This window comes from Mercenaria mercenaria, chromosome 8, assembly GCF_021730395.1.
Source record: "Mercenaria mercenaria strain notata chromosome 8, MADL_Memer_1, whole genome shotgun sequence".
In the NCBI taxonomy this organism is placed as follows: Eukaryota; Metazoa; Mollusca; class Bivalvia; order Venerida; family Veneridae; genus Mercenaria; species Mercenaria mercenaria.
Genome location: NC_069368.1, coordinates 45,088,283 through 45,104,895, shown reverse-complemented (window position 1 = coordinate 45,104,895; position 16,613 = coordinate 45,088,283). Strand labels below are relative to the sequence as shown.

Here is a 16,613-nt window from a genome sequence, read left to right as displayed (position 1 = left end):
GACCTAGATATCATCAAGGTGAACTTCTGACTAATTTTCATGAAGATCTCATGAAATATATGGCCTCTAGAGAGGTCACAAGGTATTTCTATTTTTAGAACTACTGACCTAGTTTTTGACCGCACGTGACCCAGTTTCGAACTTGATTTAGATATTATCAAAATGAACATTCAGACCAACTTTCATACAGATCCCATGAAAAATATGGCCTTTAGAGAGGTCACAAAATTTTTTTTATTATTTGACCTACTGACCTAGTTTTAGATGGCACGTGACCCAGTTTCAAACAAGACCTAGATATCATCAAGGTGAACGTCCTGACTAATTTTCATGAAGATCTTGTGAAATATATGGCCTCTAGAGAGGTCACAAGGTTTTTTCTATTTTTAGACCTACTGACCTAGTTTTTGATGGCACGTGACCCAGTTTCAAACTTGACCTAGATATCATCAAGATGAACATTCTGACCAATTTTCATGAAGATCTTGTGAAATATATGGCCTCTAGAGAGGTCACAAGGTTTTTCTATTTTTAGACCTACTGACCTAGTTTTCAAAGGCACGTGACCCAGTTTCGAACTTGACCTAGATATCATCAAGATGAACATTCTGACCAACTTTCATAAAGATCCCATGAAAAATGTGACCTCTAGAGTGGTCACAAGCAAAAGTTTACGGACGGACGGACGACGGACACCGCGCGATCACAAAAGCTCACCTTGTCACTTTGTGACAGGTGAGCTAATAAAATGTTTAACTTATTTGTTACGGATCGACTGAATATTCAACAATGATCACAGACCATGCAAAGTTTGAATCTGACTAGAAGAATCTGTGGAGGCGGGTGAATGCTGATACCTTTAATAATACATGATATTGCTGACACAGTGTGTCAGTCATCAAAGAAATGTCATAACAGCACAGTTGATCAACAAAGATTTAAATCCTGTCACATTCTACCAGTGGAGAAATATCTTATCACAATATTTTAAACTTTTGAAGAAAGTAACAAAGTATTACCACTTTATCATGTCTGCAGAAAGATCCATTCAAAAGTATGGCCTCTAGAAAGGTCACAAGGTTTCTCTATTTTTAGGCCTACTGACCTAGTTTTTGACCGCAGTTGACCCAGTTTCAAACTTGATCTAGATATCATCAAGATGAACATTCAGACCAACTTTCATACAGATCTCATGAAAAATATGACCTCTAGAGAGGTCACAAGGTTTTTTATTATTTGACCTACTGACCTTGTTATTGATGGCAAGTGACCCAGTTTCGATCTTGAACTAGATATCATCAAGGTGAACATTCTGACCAATTTTCATGAAGATCCATTTGAAAGTATGGCCTCTAGAGAGGTCACAACGTTTCTCTATTTTTAGACCTACTGACCTAGTTTTTGATCACAGTTAAACCAGTTTTGAATTTGAACTAGATATCATCAAGATAAACATTCAGACCAACTTTCATACAAATCCCATGAAAAATATGGCCTCTAGAGAGGTCACAAGGTTTTTTTATTATTTGAAGTACTGACCTAGTTATTGAAGACACATGACCCGGTTTCGAACTTGAACTAGATATTATCAAGGTAAATATTCTGACCAATTTTCATGAAGATCCATTGAAAAGTATGGCCTCTAGAGAGGTCACAAGGTTTTTCTATTTTTAGACCTACTGACCTAGTTTTTGACTGCAGTTGACCCAGTTTCAAATTTGACCTAGATATCATAAAGATGAACATTCAGACCAACTTTCATACAGATCCCATGAAAACAAGAGGACCATGATGGTCATGAATCGCTCACCTCTTCCCACATGACCCAGTTTTGAGTATGACGTCGTTGATCTAGATATTATCAAGACAAAAATGCTGACCAATTTTCATGAAGATCCATTGAAAAATATGGTCTCTAGAGAGGTCACAAGGTTTTTCTATTATTTGACCTATTGACCTAGTTTTCGAAGGTACGTGACCCTGTTTTGAACTTTAACTAGATGTCATCGAGCTGAACATTCTCATTACTTTTCATGAAGATCTAATGAAAAATATGGCCTCTAGAGAGGTCAAAAGATTTTTCTAATTTTAGACCTACTGACCTAGTTTTTGACCGCAGCTGACCCAATTTCAAACTTGACCTAGATATCATCAAGATGAACATTCAGACCAACTTTCATACAGATCCCATAAAAAGTATGGCCTCTAGAGAGGTCACAAGTTTTTTTTATTATTTGACCTACTGACCTAGTTTTTTAAGGCACGTGACCCATTTCAAACTTGACCTAGATATCATCAAGGTGAACATTCTGACTAATTTTCATGAAGATCCATTCAAAGGTATGGCCTCTAGAGAGGTCGCAAGGTTTTTCTATTATTTGACCTACTGACCTAGTTTTTGATCGCAGTTGACCCAGTTTCAAACCTGACCTATGTATCATCAAGATCAACATTCAGACCGACTTTCATACAGATCCCGTGAAAAATATGGCCTCTAGAGAGGACACAACGTTTTTTCATTATTTGACCTACTGACCCACTTTTTGATGGCACGAGACCTACTTTCAAACCTGACCTAGATATCATCAAGATGAACATTCTGACCAATTTTTATGGAGATCCATTCACAAGTATGGCCTCTAGAGAGGTCACAAGGTATTTCTATTTTTAGACCTACTGACCTAGTTTTTTACCGCACGTGACCCAGTTTCAAACTTGACCTAGATATCATCAAGATGAACATTCAGATCAACTTTCATACAGATCCCATGAAAAATATGGCCTCTAGAGAGGTCACAAGGTTTTTCTATTATTTGACCTATTGACCTAGTTTTTGATGGCACGTGACCCACTTTCAAACTTGACCTAGATATCATCAAGATGAACATTCTGACCAATTTTCATGAAGATATCATGAAATATATGGCCTCTAGAGAGGTCAAAAGGTTTTTCTATTTTTAGACCTACTGACCTAGTTTTTGAGGGCACCTGACCCAGTTTCGAACTTGACCTAGATATCATCAAGGTGAACGTTCTGACCAATTTTCATGAAGATCTTATGAAATATATGGCCTCTAGAGAGGTCACAAGGTTTTTCTATTTTAAGACTTACTGACCTAGTTTTTGATGGCACGTGACCCAGTTTCGAACTTGACCTAGATATCATCAAGGTGAACATTCTGACTAATTTTCATGAAGGTCTTATGAAATATATGGCCTCTAGAGAGGTCACAAGGTTTTTCTATTTTTAGATCTGCTGACCTAGTTTTTGAAGGCATGTGACCCAGTTTCGAACTTGACCTAGATATCAGCAAGATGAACATTCTGACCAATTTTCATAAAGATCCCACAAAAAATGTGACCTCTAGAGTGGTCACAAGCAAAAGTTTACGGACGGACGGACGCACGACGGACACCGCGCGATCACAAAAGCTTACCTTGTCACTTTGTGACAGGTGAGCTAAAAATGGCCTCTAGAGAAGTCACAAGGTGTTTTATTATTTGACCTACTGACCTAGTTATTGATGGCACGTGACCCACTTTCAAACTTGACCTAGATATCATCAAGGTGAACATTCTGACCAATTTTCATGAAGATCCATTCACAAGTATGGCCTCTAGGGAGGTCACAATGTTTTTCTATTTTTAGACCTACTTACCTAGTTTTTAATCGCACGTGACCCAGTTTCAAACTTGACCTAGATATCAACAAGATGAACATTTAGACCAACTTTCATACAGATCCCATGAAAAATGTGACCTCTAGTGTGGTCACAAGCAAAAGTTTATGGACGGACGACGGACGCTGCGCTACCACAAAAGCTCACCTTGTCACTCTGTGACAGGTGAGCTAAAAATGTCCAATTTATATAGAATATAAAGGAAAAACTGAAGGTCAGTTTTAAGATCGGTGTGCAAAACTGTACATGTCATCCAAATTTCAAGGCTGTATCTTAAAAAACAAGAAAGTAGGTCAATAGGTCAAGGTCACAGACAAGTGACATATTACTTGGGGTCATCAGATAATTATAATTAAACAGTCTTGGACATAGGATCAGATGACTTTTTAAGTACTTTTCCTATATAACTAACATAATAACTAAGTGACCCCAGGACGGGGCCTCTTTTAATCCCAGGGACATAATTTGAACAATTTTGGTAAATGACTACTAGACAATGCATCATACCAAATATCAGAAGCCTAGGTCGTATGGTTTCAGACAAATAAGTCTTTATACAACTTGAGACCCCCAGGGCAGGGCCATATTTGACCCTAGGGGAATAATTTGAATAATCTTGGTAGAGGACCACTAGATGATGCCACATACCAAATGTCAAAGCCCTAGGCCATGTGGTTTTGTACAAGAAGATTTTCAAAGTTTTCCCTATATAAGTCTATATAAACCATGTGACCCCGGGGCGGGGCCATATTTGACCCTAGGGGGATAATTTGAACAATTTTGGTAGAGGACCACCAGATGATGCTACACACCAGATATCAAAGCCCTGGGCCCTGTGGTTTTGGACAAGAAGATTTTTTAAAGTTTTTCCTTTCGGTTGCCATGGCAACCAGAGTTCTGCATGGAATTCAATTCTTTGAACAGTTTTGAAAGGGGGCCACCCAAGGATCATTCCTGTGAAGTTTGGTGTAATTCTGCCCAGTGGTTTTCAAGAAGAAGATTTTTTTAGAAACTGTTGACGGACGACGCACTACGCACGACGGACTACGCACGACGCACATCAAGCGGTCACAACAGCTCACCTTGTCACTTCGTGACAGGTGAGCTAAAAATAGGAGGTGCGCAAGTTCATATCATGATTAAGACTCATGCAAGGTTTCATGAATCTATATCAAACACTTTTTGAGCTTGGCGTGTCACAAGGTAAAAATGTGCATTTTTAACTATTTCAGGGCCAATAGCTCTGAAAATAGGGGGCGGAGCCAGACAAAAAATAAGAGGTGTGCAAGTTTGTGTCATGATAAAGACTCATGCAAGGTTTCACCAATTTATATTAAACACTTTTTGAGCTAGGCATGTCATGAACTTCGGACGGATGCACAGATGCACGCATGGACAAGACCAAATCTATATGCCCCAACTCATAGGGGCACAAAAACATTATGACAAAATGAAACTTTAAATGATATAATCACACCTCAGAATTTTTCACTTCCGAGTATTGTGTGACAGACCACCAATCAACCAATACACCATTCTAGGTACTTACAACTGATAGAAGTCTTAATATAAATTTAAGGCAAAGCAAAGCGTGCTGATTTGCCTAACCGACAAACAACAAAATCAGCTTAACTGGTGAGGATGCGTACACTGGATATTGCAATTTAGTGATAATGATGATGTGGGACAACTATTTTAAATTTGAATCAAATCCATTTATATTAGTAATAAATGAGATAGATTGAAAGTGCACCAAAACTTTAACTTGAAATTCTAAGTAAAAAGGGGAATAATTCATGACATATTGGTGCATGAATTATGGCCCTTGTGCCACATGATGTGGGTGATGAGGAATAAGTATTTTAAGTTTGAAACAAATCCATCAAGTAAATACAGAGATAAAGAGAAAGTGCATCCAAACCTTAAACTTTAAAGAGTGGACGCGGAAGGACGCCGCGCCGACAACGGGCCGAGTAGGACAGCTTTCCATACTTTGTATAGTCGAGCTAAAAGTAACAAATATTGTATGGTTGATCATACTGTAACATAACCATGGTCGCGTGACTGTCAGTCACGTGATAAAATGTTACTATAGGGTATGAAAACATCAGGAAATACCTACTTTTACTTTCATCCTATCCAGGTTGTCACTAGTATTATTCAGTATCTTTTACCTATATTTATGCTTATGTTTATGACATATTATACGGAGTCTTTAAAATTTCAACTTACCCATGAATAGTCAAAACTATTGCTGCTCTGGATTCGACGTACTTAAGACAAATAGCTTAGACTAATGGTCGAGTTGCCGTTCAATTAAGTGTTTAGTACTTAACTTTAAAAAATACATTTACACAGACTCCAGTTCATCAAAGTCTGACTTTATTCCAGCAGACGTGTCTTGCATACAGACTGGTCATACAGTACAAACTATTGACCGACTATTTATATAAGAAGTTGTGTAATAGTATACTCTTACTGAATGGCCTACTGACCAATAGTCGAAATTATTGCCAATGGGAATGACCAATAATTTTGACTATTGACCAGCATGTCATTTAATATATATCTTATTACATGACAACAGACAGAAATTAATTTTCATTTTTTTTTAGTTATTAGCCCACAAAAAACTTACGGAATGTACACGATTCATATCAGGAGTCATATAATAAGGGCTAGTTCACGTCTTTCATTGTTTTACGTGTATAATTCTGTGATTTAAATTACATGATTTCCTAATCAACATACCTTTTACAAGTGGAACAAAGTGACTGTCTTGTTATCGGTTGCACAGACTAACTCGGACTCTATAACCTCAAACAGCGGCTGCCTTTTCACATCTTTTAAGTGCATGTTGATGTGTACTGGTTGAAACGCGAGTTCAGCTGCTGCGTTGCACACCCTAGAATCCATGACTCCCGCATAATGGGTCTGCAGTACTTGCACGAAATCACTGCCATATATACTGCCAGGGTTGCCAGATCTCTGGAAACAAATACTGCCACATCATTTGTCTCAGCTGTGCTGCTTGCAGCTTGCTTTCTCTTCACAACCTTAACTGCAATTGAAAGAGTTACACAAGTTTCATCATCTTAGCACAACACAACCAAACATATAACAACAACTCAGCCCATTTAGAGTAGCAGCTGACTTATTATTGAAGGGAATATAGATGTTGTACTGGTTTTATTTTAAGTATAGTCTGAAGTGCATATAAGCGGGATTGAAAACCTCTTTGGGTTAAAATAAGCTTTTGTAGAACTTATCAGTTATCCAACATACTTACACAGTGAACGTGCTGGTGTCCCTGCTGGTTCCACATTTGAAGTTGTGGCTGTGACTCAGTGTCTTCCTGAAGTGGTGCCTCTGTATCGGCTGAAGGCTGTGTAGTTACTACTTCTGGGTCAGGTAATGGTGCAGCTTCTGCGTCTTCTCGAGGTGGTGCTGTCATGGGTGCACGTGGTGCCTCTACAATACATTCGCCAGGTGCCTGTTGGAAAGGTATAGTCACAGGTGCCATCTGGTGCTCTGAATAAAGTCAAAACAAAGCTTTATCAACATGTTGGCATCGTTTAAATATTGACTTGAAAGTCGATGTGTCTAGCTGCCAATGATGTGTTATAGGTGGTTTAATAACATGTTGTAATGTGAAATATTTCCATCACTTTCATTGTGATAAAGCTTGAGTAGTTTTTCTGCTGTAACAAGTTGACTGCATAACAGTGTCCTAATGTCTTATGTTAAAATGGAGATGATTTACCTGTCAGAATTTTTTCTGTAACTGCTGCCTCTTCATCCACATCAAAAACACGGCACTTCTTAGCCTTCTTCATAACCCCCATCCAGACATTTTTTGTTCTTCCCCCAGGTAGTTCAGCAGCCCGCTGTTGAATCTGGCATGGCAGTTCGACAGTTCTCAGTGTCAGACATGAACCATTCAATTTCACATATTCTGGGATCTGGAAAATAAACCATTAGGTATATTATTAATACTATGTGAAAGATAAGGGTTTTTACAGTTGGATTTTCCTAACTATTTTGGATTGAGAGACAGGGACATTTATCTGTTTCTAGGGACATTTATCTGTTTCTATAAACAGTCAATTTATTTCTTTTGAGGCAACATGCACTGTTTTAGATTCAATGATTAATGTGGCATGTATTTCTTTTCCTTGTGAAATCTTATACTTCTGTTCAGTAAACATTTAAGTCAGCTAGCTAGTTTATGCTGAATATGTTTTCAAAATAGTGTTTGTCAAATGTATTTTTAATGTCTGGACTAGTTTATTAACCACTTCTGTGCCAAGGGCCGATTTTGGGCCGATGTTGTTTACTACGTTGAGTGCCAAGGGCCGATTTGGGCCGATCTAAACTGAACATTTACCCCGTTTATTTGATGTCAGTGTTATTATTTTCCAAGCAGATACACATACTATTGATTCTATGGAAATGAAAACATAACAATCTTACTGGCATATTATGACGTCATTTTCGAGTTGACGTCACTTTAAAGACGTTAACGTATCAAAAGTTCCCGCCGAAATAATAAATACCTATCGTTGGTTTGGGTGTTGTACGACTGACCGAAGAAACGTGATAAAATGACTACAACGCACGTTTTGCGAGAAGAAATATTCAGTTGAAATGTTTTTTATTCAGTAAATCGAAATACATTGAACAAATTACTAAATATTATGTTGATAGTACTTGTTCAGCCTAGCAAACCATTTAAAAACTAAGGTATTTCCTAATAAAAAGTCGAACAAAGTTCTATTGAATCAAACTGGAGGCATAAAATATTTTACTGAAAAAGTCCTTTTCACGCTCTGTGTAAGGAACTTCCAAGTGTCGTGCACTGCCTTTGAAATGTCTCGACAGGTTAACAAACTTGTAACCTATATCTTTCATAAATTCGTGATGAATATTTTACAGATATAAAAAAAATTGTGATCCTGAAATAAAGTAATACTTTGCAAGATTTTATTGTTAAGGTGTCTTCAGCTTGAGTAATGTTTACATTAATCTGAATCTAGAGAATGTTTACAGTTAGACCCCATTGAATTGTGTTTAGGGGTCTCATTGGCAGAGTGATAAAGGTCACTGACTTCGAATCACTTGACCTTCACCGTCGCTGGTTCGTTAGGGTGTTGAATTATTATATGTGAGGAAGCATCCGGCTGGCAAACGGAAGGTCAACGGTTCTAGAGAGTCGCCACATGACATACAATTATGTCGATCTGACTTTAAAAACCAAACAACATTTTATTCATTTTTAATATAATATGATTATACTTCATATTTCGAAGGAGACTGAATCAATATTCAAATAATTTGAACTGTATAAATAATGTGGCGACTGTTCGAGACATTCCCCGTACGGTACCAATGTGATAAAAATACACTAGACATCCAATGAAGTATGTAAATAATACTAAATATATATAAATGTGTGTGTTGTAATTAGTTTGAAAAAAATGAAATCAAACAACGCATACAACGCGCACTCAAGTACAGACAAACAAATAAGAATATAGTTTTACCTATAATATTTGAAACGATGTCGATATGAAAACAAAAGAACTTTTAATTAAACTATGGTGTGTTTAGATATTGAATACTATTAGGATAATTAGGATATTTTCAAACTTATGTTGTTGTTGTTTTTTTAAATGAACGATGGAACACAGTTTCTACATTCATCTTTATTGTACAATGTATTGTTGTTTGTTTTTTTTGTTTTTTTTTGTGATTCATTTCCCTTTCATGGCTCTTTATGAAATATAGAAAAGTAACGTTCACATTTTTAGTTGCACACGTGTTTCCATAGTAGAGGGAAAGCCGAGTTAAGAGTAAAAAGTAGATTTTTAGGCTCACATTATAGTTACATTGTAACACCTCAGTACGTGAACTTTTATTTTTAAAATTAGAGAAGTCACACATGATATGCGCAACGCAATTTGCCTTTTCTTGCATGCTGGACAGGATTTTCCCGTGTTTTTGTCGGTGTTGGAAAAAACCTTCTTGCATACTAGACAGGTTTGCCGGTGCTGGAAAAACTCGTCATACACTTCGGGGTAAGTTCACATCGAAGCTCTAGGGTAGAGTAGAGACTGACACTGTACTCGATAACCCACTTGAACGGTATAAGTTAGTACACCATCGTATCTTCCCTGCTGAAGACCTGAACTCCGCAAACTCCATGGCGAGGTAGGGTTTACTGGTTCCTTGCTTTTATCACAGCGCTCAGTGTGCAGGGAAAAGAGTCTTACATACTCCCACGGCCCAATTTTTGATTGGTCAGTTACTTGACTGGTGGGGTAAGTATCATTTACCCAACAGCCTACCCTTCCCTAGAGCTCCGATGTGAACTTACCCTCGGGTTTAAGATGACTCACATACTGTAATTTATGAATGAATGCGTAAATTCATACGCTACTATGATGAAATAGTACTTAAAAGGAAATCTTTTGTTATATTTAATTGAAGAATACGGTATGCAGGAAGAAGAATCTACCATTAGTTGGTGTGGATTGAAATTTATGACTCTCGGAGCCTTGACTACCGCCTAAACAGTTACCCGAGAGCCATATATTTTCATTCGCATCTCCAAGCAGGCCGCATTACAGCAAAACAGTTACCCGAGAGTTACATATTTCTATCCGCACTTTCAACCATTGAAAAAAAAATGATGAAAATGCTCGATTGTTTAATGAGAAATTGAAGGACACATTTTCGATAATAAATATGTCATCCGGTATATCGAATGTTACCGTAGAGGGATCGATCCCGATTTTCGTCGTTTCGCGCAGGATCGATTCCCTATCAATTTAAAGGTAGATTTTGGAATAAAAAAAACCACTGCCCATATTTGTACTGATGTGCAAGACGCAAGTTATGTCACAAGGAAAAAGCGTATTCTTCCAAAGTCCGAAGTCAGACGCTCTGTGCACGTGCCGGAAGCACAGATTTTTTTTAATTCGATAGTATATATCACATTCGGTATATCGCATGCTACTGTTGAGGGATCGATCCCGACTTCAAAGCGACGAAAATCGGTAGGATCGATTCCCTATAAATTTGGCTAAAACTCTCTCGATTATCATTTATTGTAACATGACAGCGTTTAAGCTCTTCTTTTCAGGTTTATGTAAAGAAATCGTAATAAAATAATTATAAGAAATAATGCCATATCTACTTTTAAAGACAAGTACAATGAAATGTATTTACTTTATATTATGCTCGCCGGGAAGCTTATATTCATATTCAGGAGCTCGGATCCTGAGCGAGACATATCACGGCTCCCTGTGGTGATCGGCTGAAGATCGGGGGAAATTGGTAAAGAAACACCGTATGTAACTAAATGCTCATGAAAAAATATCGGTAAATCCATAAAAACATCAACATATATTTTATTAATTTAAAACCACATGTAACTAAATCGCTTCTGAAAAATTGCATAAATAGTTCAGTTTCAGTTCCATGTATGTTGAAAGTAACTACCGTTGTTGATATTTTTTATTTAGTTAAGAATGTCTAATATTATGTTGACAATGATTGTAATGGAGCTGTTGTTGCAAATTACAATAATTACATAGTCAGAGGCATAACTATAATTGTCTTCAATATGTTGGTTTTTTTTTTTTTTTTTTTTTGTTGGATTTAACGTCGCACCGACACATGATAGGTCATATGGCGACTTTCCAGCTTTAATGGTGGAGGAGAACCCCAGGTGCTCTTCCATGCATTATTTCATCACGAGCGGGCACCTGGGTAGAACCACCGACCTTCCGTAAGCCAGCTGGATGGCTTCCTCACATGAAGAATTCAACGCCCCGAGTGAGGCTCGAACCCACATCGATGAGGGGCAAGTGATTTGAAGTCAGCGACTTTAACCACTCGGCCACGGAGGCCCCTATTGTACGCCATTAAGGTTCATGTAAAGTGTTTGGACACCACCCCTCAGGTGAATTTTGATTTTGGAAATTTATTCTTCGAAGACCGTTTCTATTTATTATAAATACACTGAATTGTTTAGAGGAAGTAGGGAATACTTTACACAAAGGTAAGCTTCTTTGAGAATAAGTATTTTGTCTAAAATTGCAGGTACTTCGACCGTCACGGTTCTATTTTGTAGAAAATATCAAACTTTTTTTTCAAAAGTATTTTTTCTTTAAATACGTTTTGTTTGTGTCTGTAACATATTAATCTAGGTACTCCTAGTATTGGAATACAGTTAACTTACATATTTTCTGAAATATAGGAGTATTTTGTCATTTTGACAGCTCTACTTTCACTTTCGTTTTGCAATTTTGGCAAATTTTTGAAATGTAGATGTATTGTAGCGATTTTAACTCTGGGAGTACCTGGAGAAATATGTTAGGCACACAATAAGTAAATACCTAATGTCAAAATATTTTTGAAAAAGAAGTTTGATATTTTTTACAAAACCGAATGTGGACAAGCAAAGTACACGTCATAAAAGAGAAATATTATTGTACCGAGCAAAACAACCTCTCTTGAATGACATGTCTACTACTTCTAAACGGTTTGGTATACAATGTATGCAAAACAAAGGCCTATGAGGTCTCAAAACATGAAACAAAAATTTACTCGAGGGGCAGTCTCAAACACTTTACATGAACCTTAAGGGGCTTGCCTAAAAGCTCCCTAAAGCGGTAGTCAGTCAATGTGATGTAAAACAGAATAAATTAGCTGCACGTAGTTTTATATCAAACTTGAAATACTAATGATTTGTGACGTTTCATATCCAGTATGTATACATATCCAATATGTATACAATAGTGAACGTTTGCTATCTGTTCGTCTTGAGGCTGTCCCTTTGAGGCAAAAGAAAAATAAAAGCAAAATATTAAGGTATAGGTCCATGTTTCGGAGAAATAAGTTCGAACGTCATCAAATCATAGAAAGAAAGCATTGTTTTACATGAAAATTAAACAGCGTATAAAACATTTATATTATTCTACAAAACCATTGTCAATTTACTGATATATGTATTGAATTCTGGAAAGGGACTGCATGAAGGGGCCACACTTCTGGACAGTTCAGCGGCTTTAAAAACTCACCATTTTAGAAACAAGTACAGTGTATTGCCAAAGTAATCATTTTAGCTCTAAACATATAGAATTACCTGTCTTATTAAATGTTTTTCAGTGATTTATCGAAATGTTAGAGTGAAATATAGCTGGTATTTTCACAGTGAAAAATATTAAATACTGAAGATATTTTTCACTTGTAAGAAACTATAAAATGGGTAAAGTTAGTCAAAACAGAAATAAAAAGAAAATTTCTTTGTTTTTACATGAAATATCTAAATATCTTTCACTCATGGACGCCATATCTTATATTTTCACCTGTGGGTAAACCACTCATGAAAATATTGTATTCGGTGTTCACTCGTGATGAAAGATACTTTAATCTCACACAAACAAATAACCTGTATATGATCGGATTTAAGAAAATTTCATTTACAGACAAAAACCCATAATTATAATCGCAATGTAAAACAATTCAATTAAAGCATCAATTAGCATGAACATAACCACTGACGTCAAGATTCTCTAACGGTTTTTGACGTCATCGACGTCACTTTGGCATCTTTTGAATTTTGCGTTGGCAGCGAAAGGGTTAAATAGCCAAGGGGTTATACCTGCTCTGGGGCCAAGTCAGATACTAAGTCAGATACGAGCCGACTGAAGGTTCCATGGTTTGCTGATATTTCGTTCACACTGTGCCCAAGACGCTGCATATGGGATGGAATGATTTCCGTCTTCAAGTATGTAAAAAGTTCATCTGACCATGGCAGATTGAGTGCTTCAAGTATCTGAAACAAGAGTTATTGAAACAAGAGTTGGCTAATATGTATATCATTTTAGAAACATCTAATAAAATAACATCTCACTATCAAATACCAAGTAAAATTGAAAAACAGTATATCCTAACCACCTTTGTAGCCTAGTGATACAGTGCCATTTCAGCGGGCTATTGTTGGTTCAATCCCCTGCCTTGTCATTCTGAAGACGTGAAACATTGTACTAGTGGTACTGTATAAGTTACTTCATTACTTGTTGCTCGGCATTAAGGTTTAGCAGTATATCACAAAACAACAGATTTTTTAGTAAATGAACAGCATCTTGACACACAACTTATCTGTCCAATACATGTTTTACTGTTCTGTCCAACAGAGTTGGATACTTAAAATATTCTAAATGAGTTGTCCCCCTTTAAATAAGAATGCCATTTGTAAAGAAATAAATGTAAACAATTGTCAAAAACGATGTTTTACCTAGTTATGTAAAGTTTAAACACTCGCACGATGTTGCAAATGCATCAAAACGAAGACATGTAACAGCTTTTAAAAAATGGTGAGTATTTAAAGGCGCTGAACTGTCCAGAAGTGTGGCCCCTTCATGCAGTTCCTTTCCAGAATTCAATACATATATGAGTAAATTGACAATGGTTTTGAAGAATAATATAAATGCTTTATACGCTGTTAAATTTTCATGTAAAACAATGCTTTCTTTCTATGATTTGATGACATTTGAACTTTTCTCTCCGAAACATGGACCTATACCTTAAGAGCCTGGTGTCAGTACCATATGAATGAGTGGGGTGTCATGCCTATTGCGTGATATTCCAGTGAGGCATTTCACTCACTGCCACAAACAGAAAATGTCACTTAAGACTGAAAAATTGTTAAAAAAGATGCACAATCACACCAAACAGAACCTGAACAATTTGGTTTTATCCATAGAGCACTAAGTGCTAGTATAAGCCATTTCAGCTGTCTTTTTTCTCCACTCCTTGAAAGACCTCATGTAATAAATATTTCCATTTTCATTCCATAGTTTTTTTTGCATTGCATTGTTTGAGACATATCTTGCCTCTCTGACACAGTTTTATATAGTTCATAACTAAAGGGTGATTTCATTTACCTGGTTTTTAATGAATGCTTTAGTTATAATATTTGTTACATTAGAACAGATATTTACCTTTGTCATTACAGTTAAGGGCACAGCCATACCCTCAACCAGCCTCTGGAGGGTCATCATCCGTATATCAACTGCCATAACACTGTCTGTAAGACCTAACATACCAGGTAGTGCAGCTGAAGCCTTGCAGGCGCCATCCTCCAGCTGCATCGCATGGGCCACATCACTGACCTCTGCCTTCTTGAAGAGGATAAGATTGAGACGGGTGTAGTATCTGAAATGACAATTAATTGTGTATCACAGTATTGTATCATCATTATTATAGGTCTATATAGGACAGTTTAATTTCAGTAATGGGTCTAGCTGCTTGCTTTTTAAAGAACCAGTGTTTTCATTAGTTGAGTACTTCGCTAGAGTACTGTATCAAGCTTGAAACTTATTTTCCATTATTAGATGAGTAAGTACACAACAATCCATAATTCCTGCTACTGTTAATTGATTAAGAACCTCAGTTACCATGTCAGACATATTGTCAAAAACTTACAGAAGGCATCCTTTTTTTGTTTTACCTACTTGAAAAGCACCCAGTTTTTTAAACAGTAAGGAACATTGATCAGTTCATGGTTTAATTGCCTATATTCAATTCTTTTTGAGAAATGTACATAAACTTACTTCTTTGTTCCTCCCAAATCAAAGTTGGCTGTCACTAAACAACCTGTCTGGGGCTGTAGATTGCGATCCTTGGTTCCCCTAATGGTGCCATTTCCCAAGTCGATTGCCAGCTGGCTCACTCAGCTGCCTCAGTGGGGTCATCCAATACAACTGGTATCGTAGACATGCTGCACAGCTCAGTTACTGCAGCCAGAGTACATCTTAAATTATTGTTTGCATGTCAGTCTAAATACATTCACCTTGTAGCCATTCATTTAAGTAATTAAGCCAGTTACCATTTTGTTAATTTGTCTTCCGTTGTTCTTTGGTGCTTGTTTGTATCAGGTGTTCTTTGCTTTGTAAAGTTTGGTATTTCAGAGAGCAGTATTGAAAAACTTGCAATATTTAACACATTTCTGTTTTGCGGAAAATGCAGGCCTCATCTGAAACCTTGTTTGAAAAAAAAAAAAAAAGTGGTATCTCCACTTCTTTTAATTCATTTCATAAATTGTTGCTCATATATACTGAAGCAGAAAAGAAACTCAGCTTTAACTTTCAGGCTATTACATACCTCGAGTAGACAGAATCAGACCCTGTTACATTTGCCATGCACTGGGCGGTCAGAGTCTTCCCACACATTGGCTCCCCGTAAAGAAGTGGCAGGTTGAAGTGTCCAACTTCTCCAAGTAACTTGCGATACAAACACATTGCCATCGTCGATGCAAGCATCATTAAGGTCGCTGGAAAGTGATTGAGGTCTACAATGAATAACATCGGATTCCAGACGCTAGTTACTGGTATAGGAATACATGATAATAATAAATATAAAGCGACTCTATACTTAAGATTAAGGACTACATGAGGTCATATGAGCCGTGCCATGGGAAAACCAACATAGTGGGTTTGCGACCAGCATGGATCCAGAATAGCCTGCTTATCTGCGCAGTCTGGTCAGGATCCATGCTGTATGCTAACGGTTTCTCTAACTGCAGTAGGCTTTAAAAGCGAACAGCATGGATCCTGACCAGACTGCACAAATGCGCAGGCTGGTCTGGATCCATGCTGGTCGCAAACCCACTATGTTGGTTTTCTCATGACGCGGCTCATATGAACAATCCAATAATACAGTTCAAGCAATTAGAGCAGAGCAAGTGCCATTGTTTTTTAAATTATAATATCACACTCAAAACTAGTCCCTTCCACCGTGCTTGCAGACAATGAAACACAAACCGTTTGAGACTCAAATTTATAATATTTTAAATAATGTAAAGAATGACTGGGTCAGGGGCTGGTATTTAACAGCTTTTGAGCATTGCTAAACAATACTTCT

General features: G+C 37.1%; 1 protein-coding gene across 1 annotated transcript; it reads right to left on the bottom strand.

The window, feature by feature from the left end:
- Window positions 1-7,423: 7,423 nt before the first annotated feature.
- On the bottom strand, window positions 7,424-15,997 carry LOC123565383 (uncharacterized). Its single transcript, XM_053549130.1, has 4 exons — window positions 15,855-15,997; window positions 14,693-14,906; window positions 13,351-13,524; window positions 7,424-7,642 (listed from the first exon to the last, which is right to left on the bottom strand). Exons 1-4 carry the CDS (start codon window positions 15,995-15,997, stop codon window positions 7,424-7,426), a joined length of 750 nt encoding a protein of 249 aa, XP_053405105.1.
- Window positions 15,998-16,613: the final 616 nt, after the last annotated feature.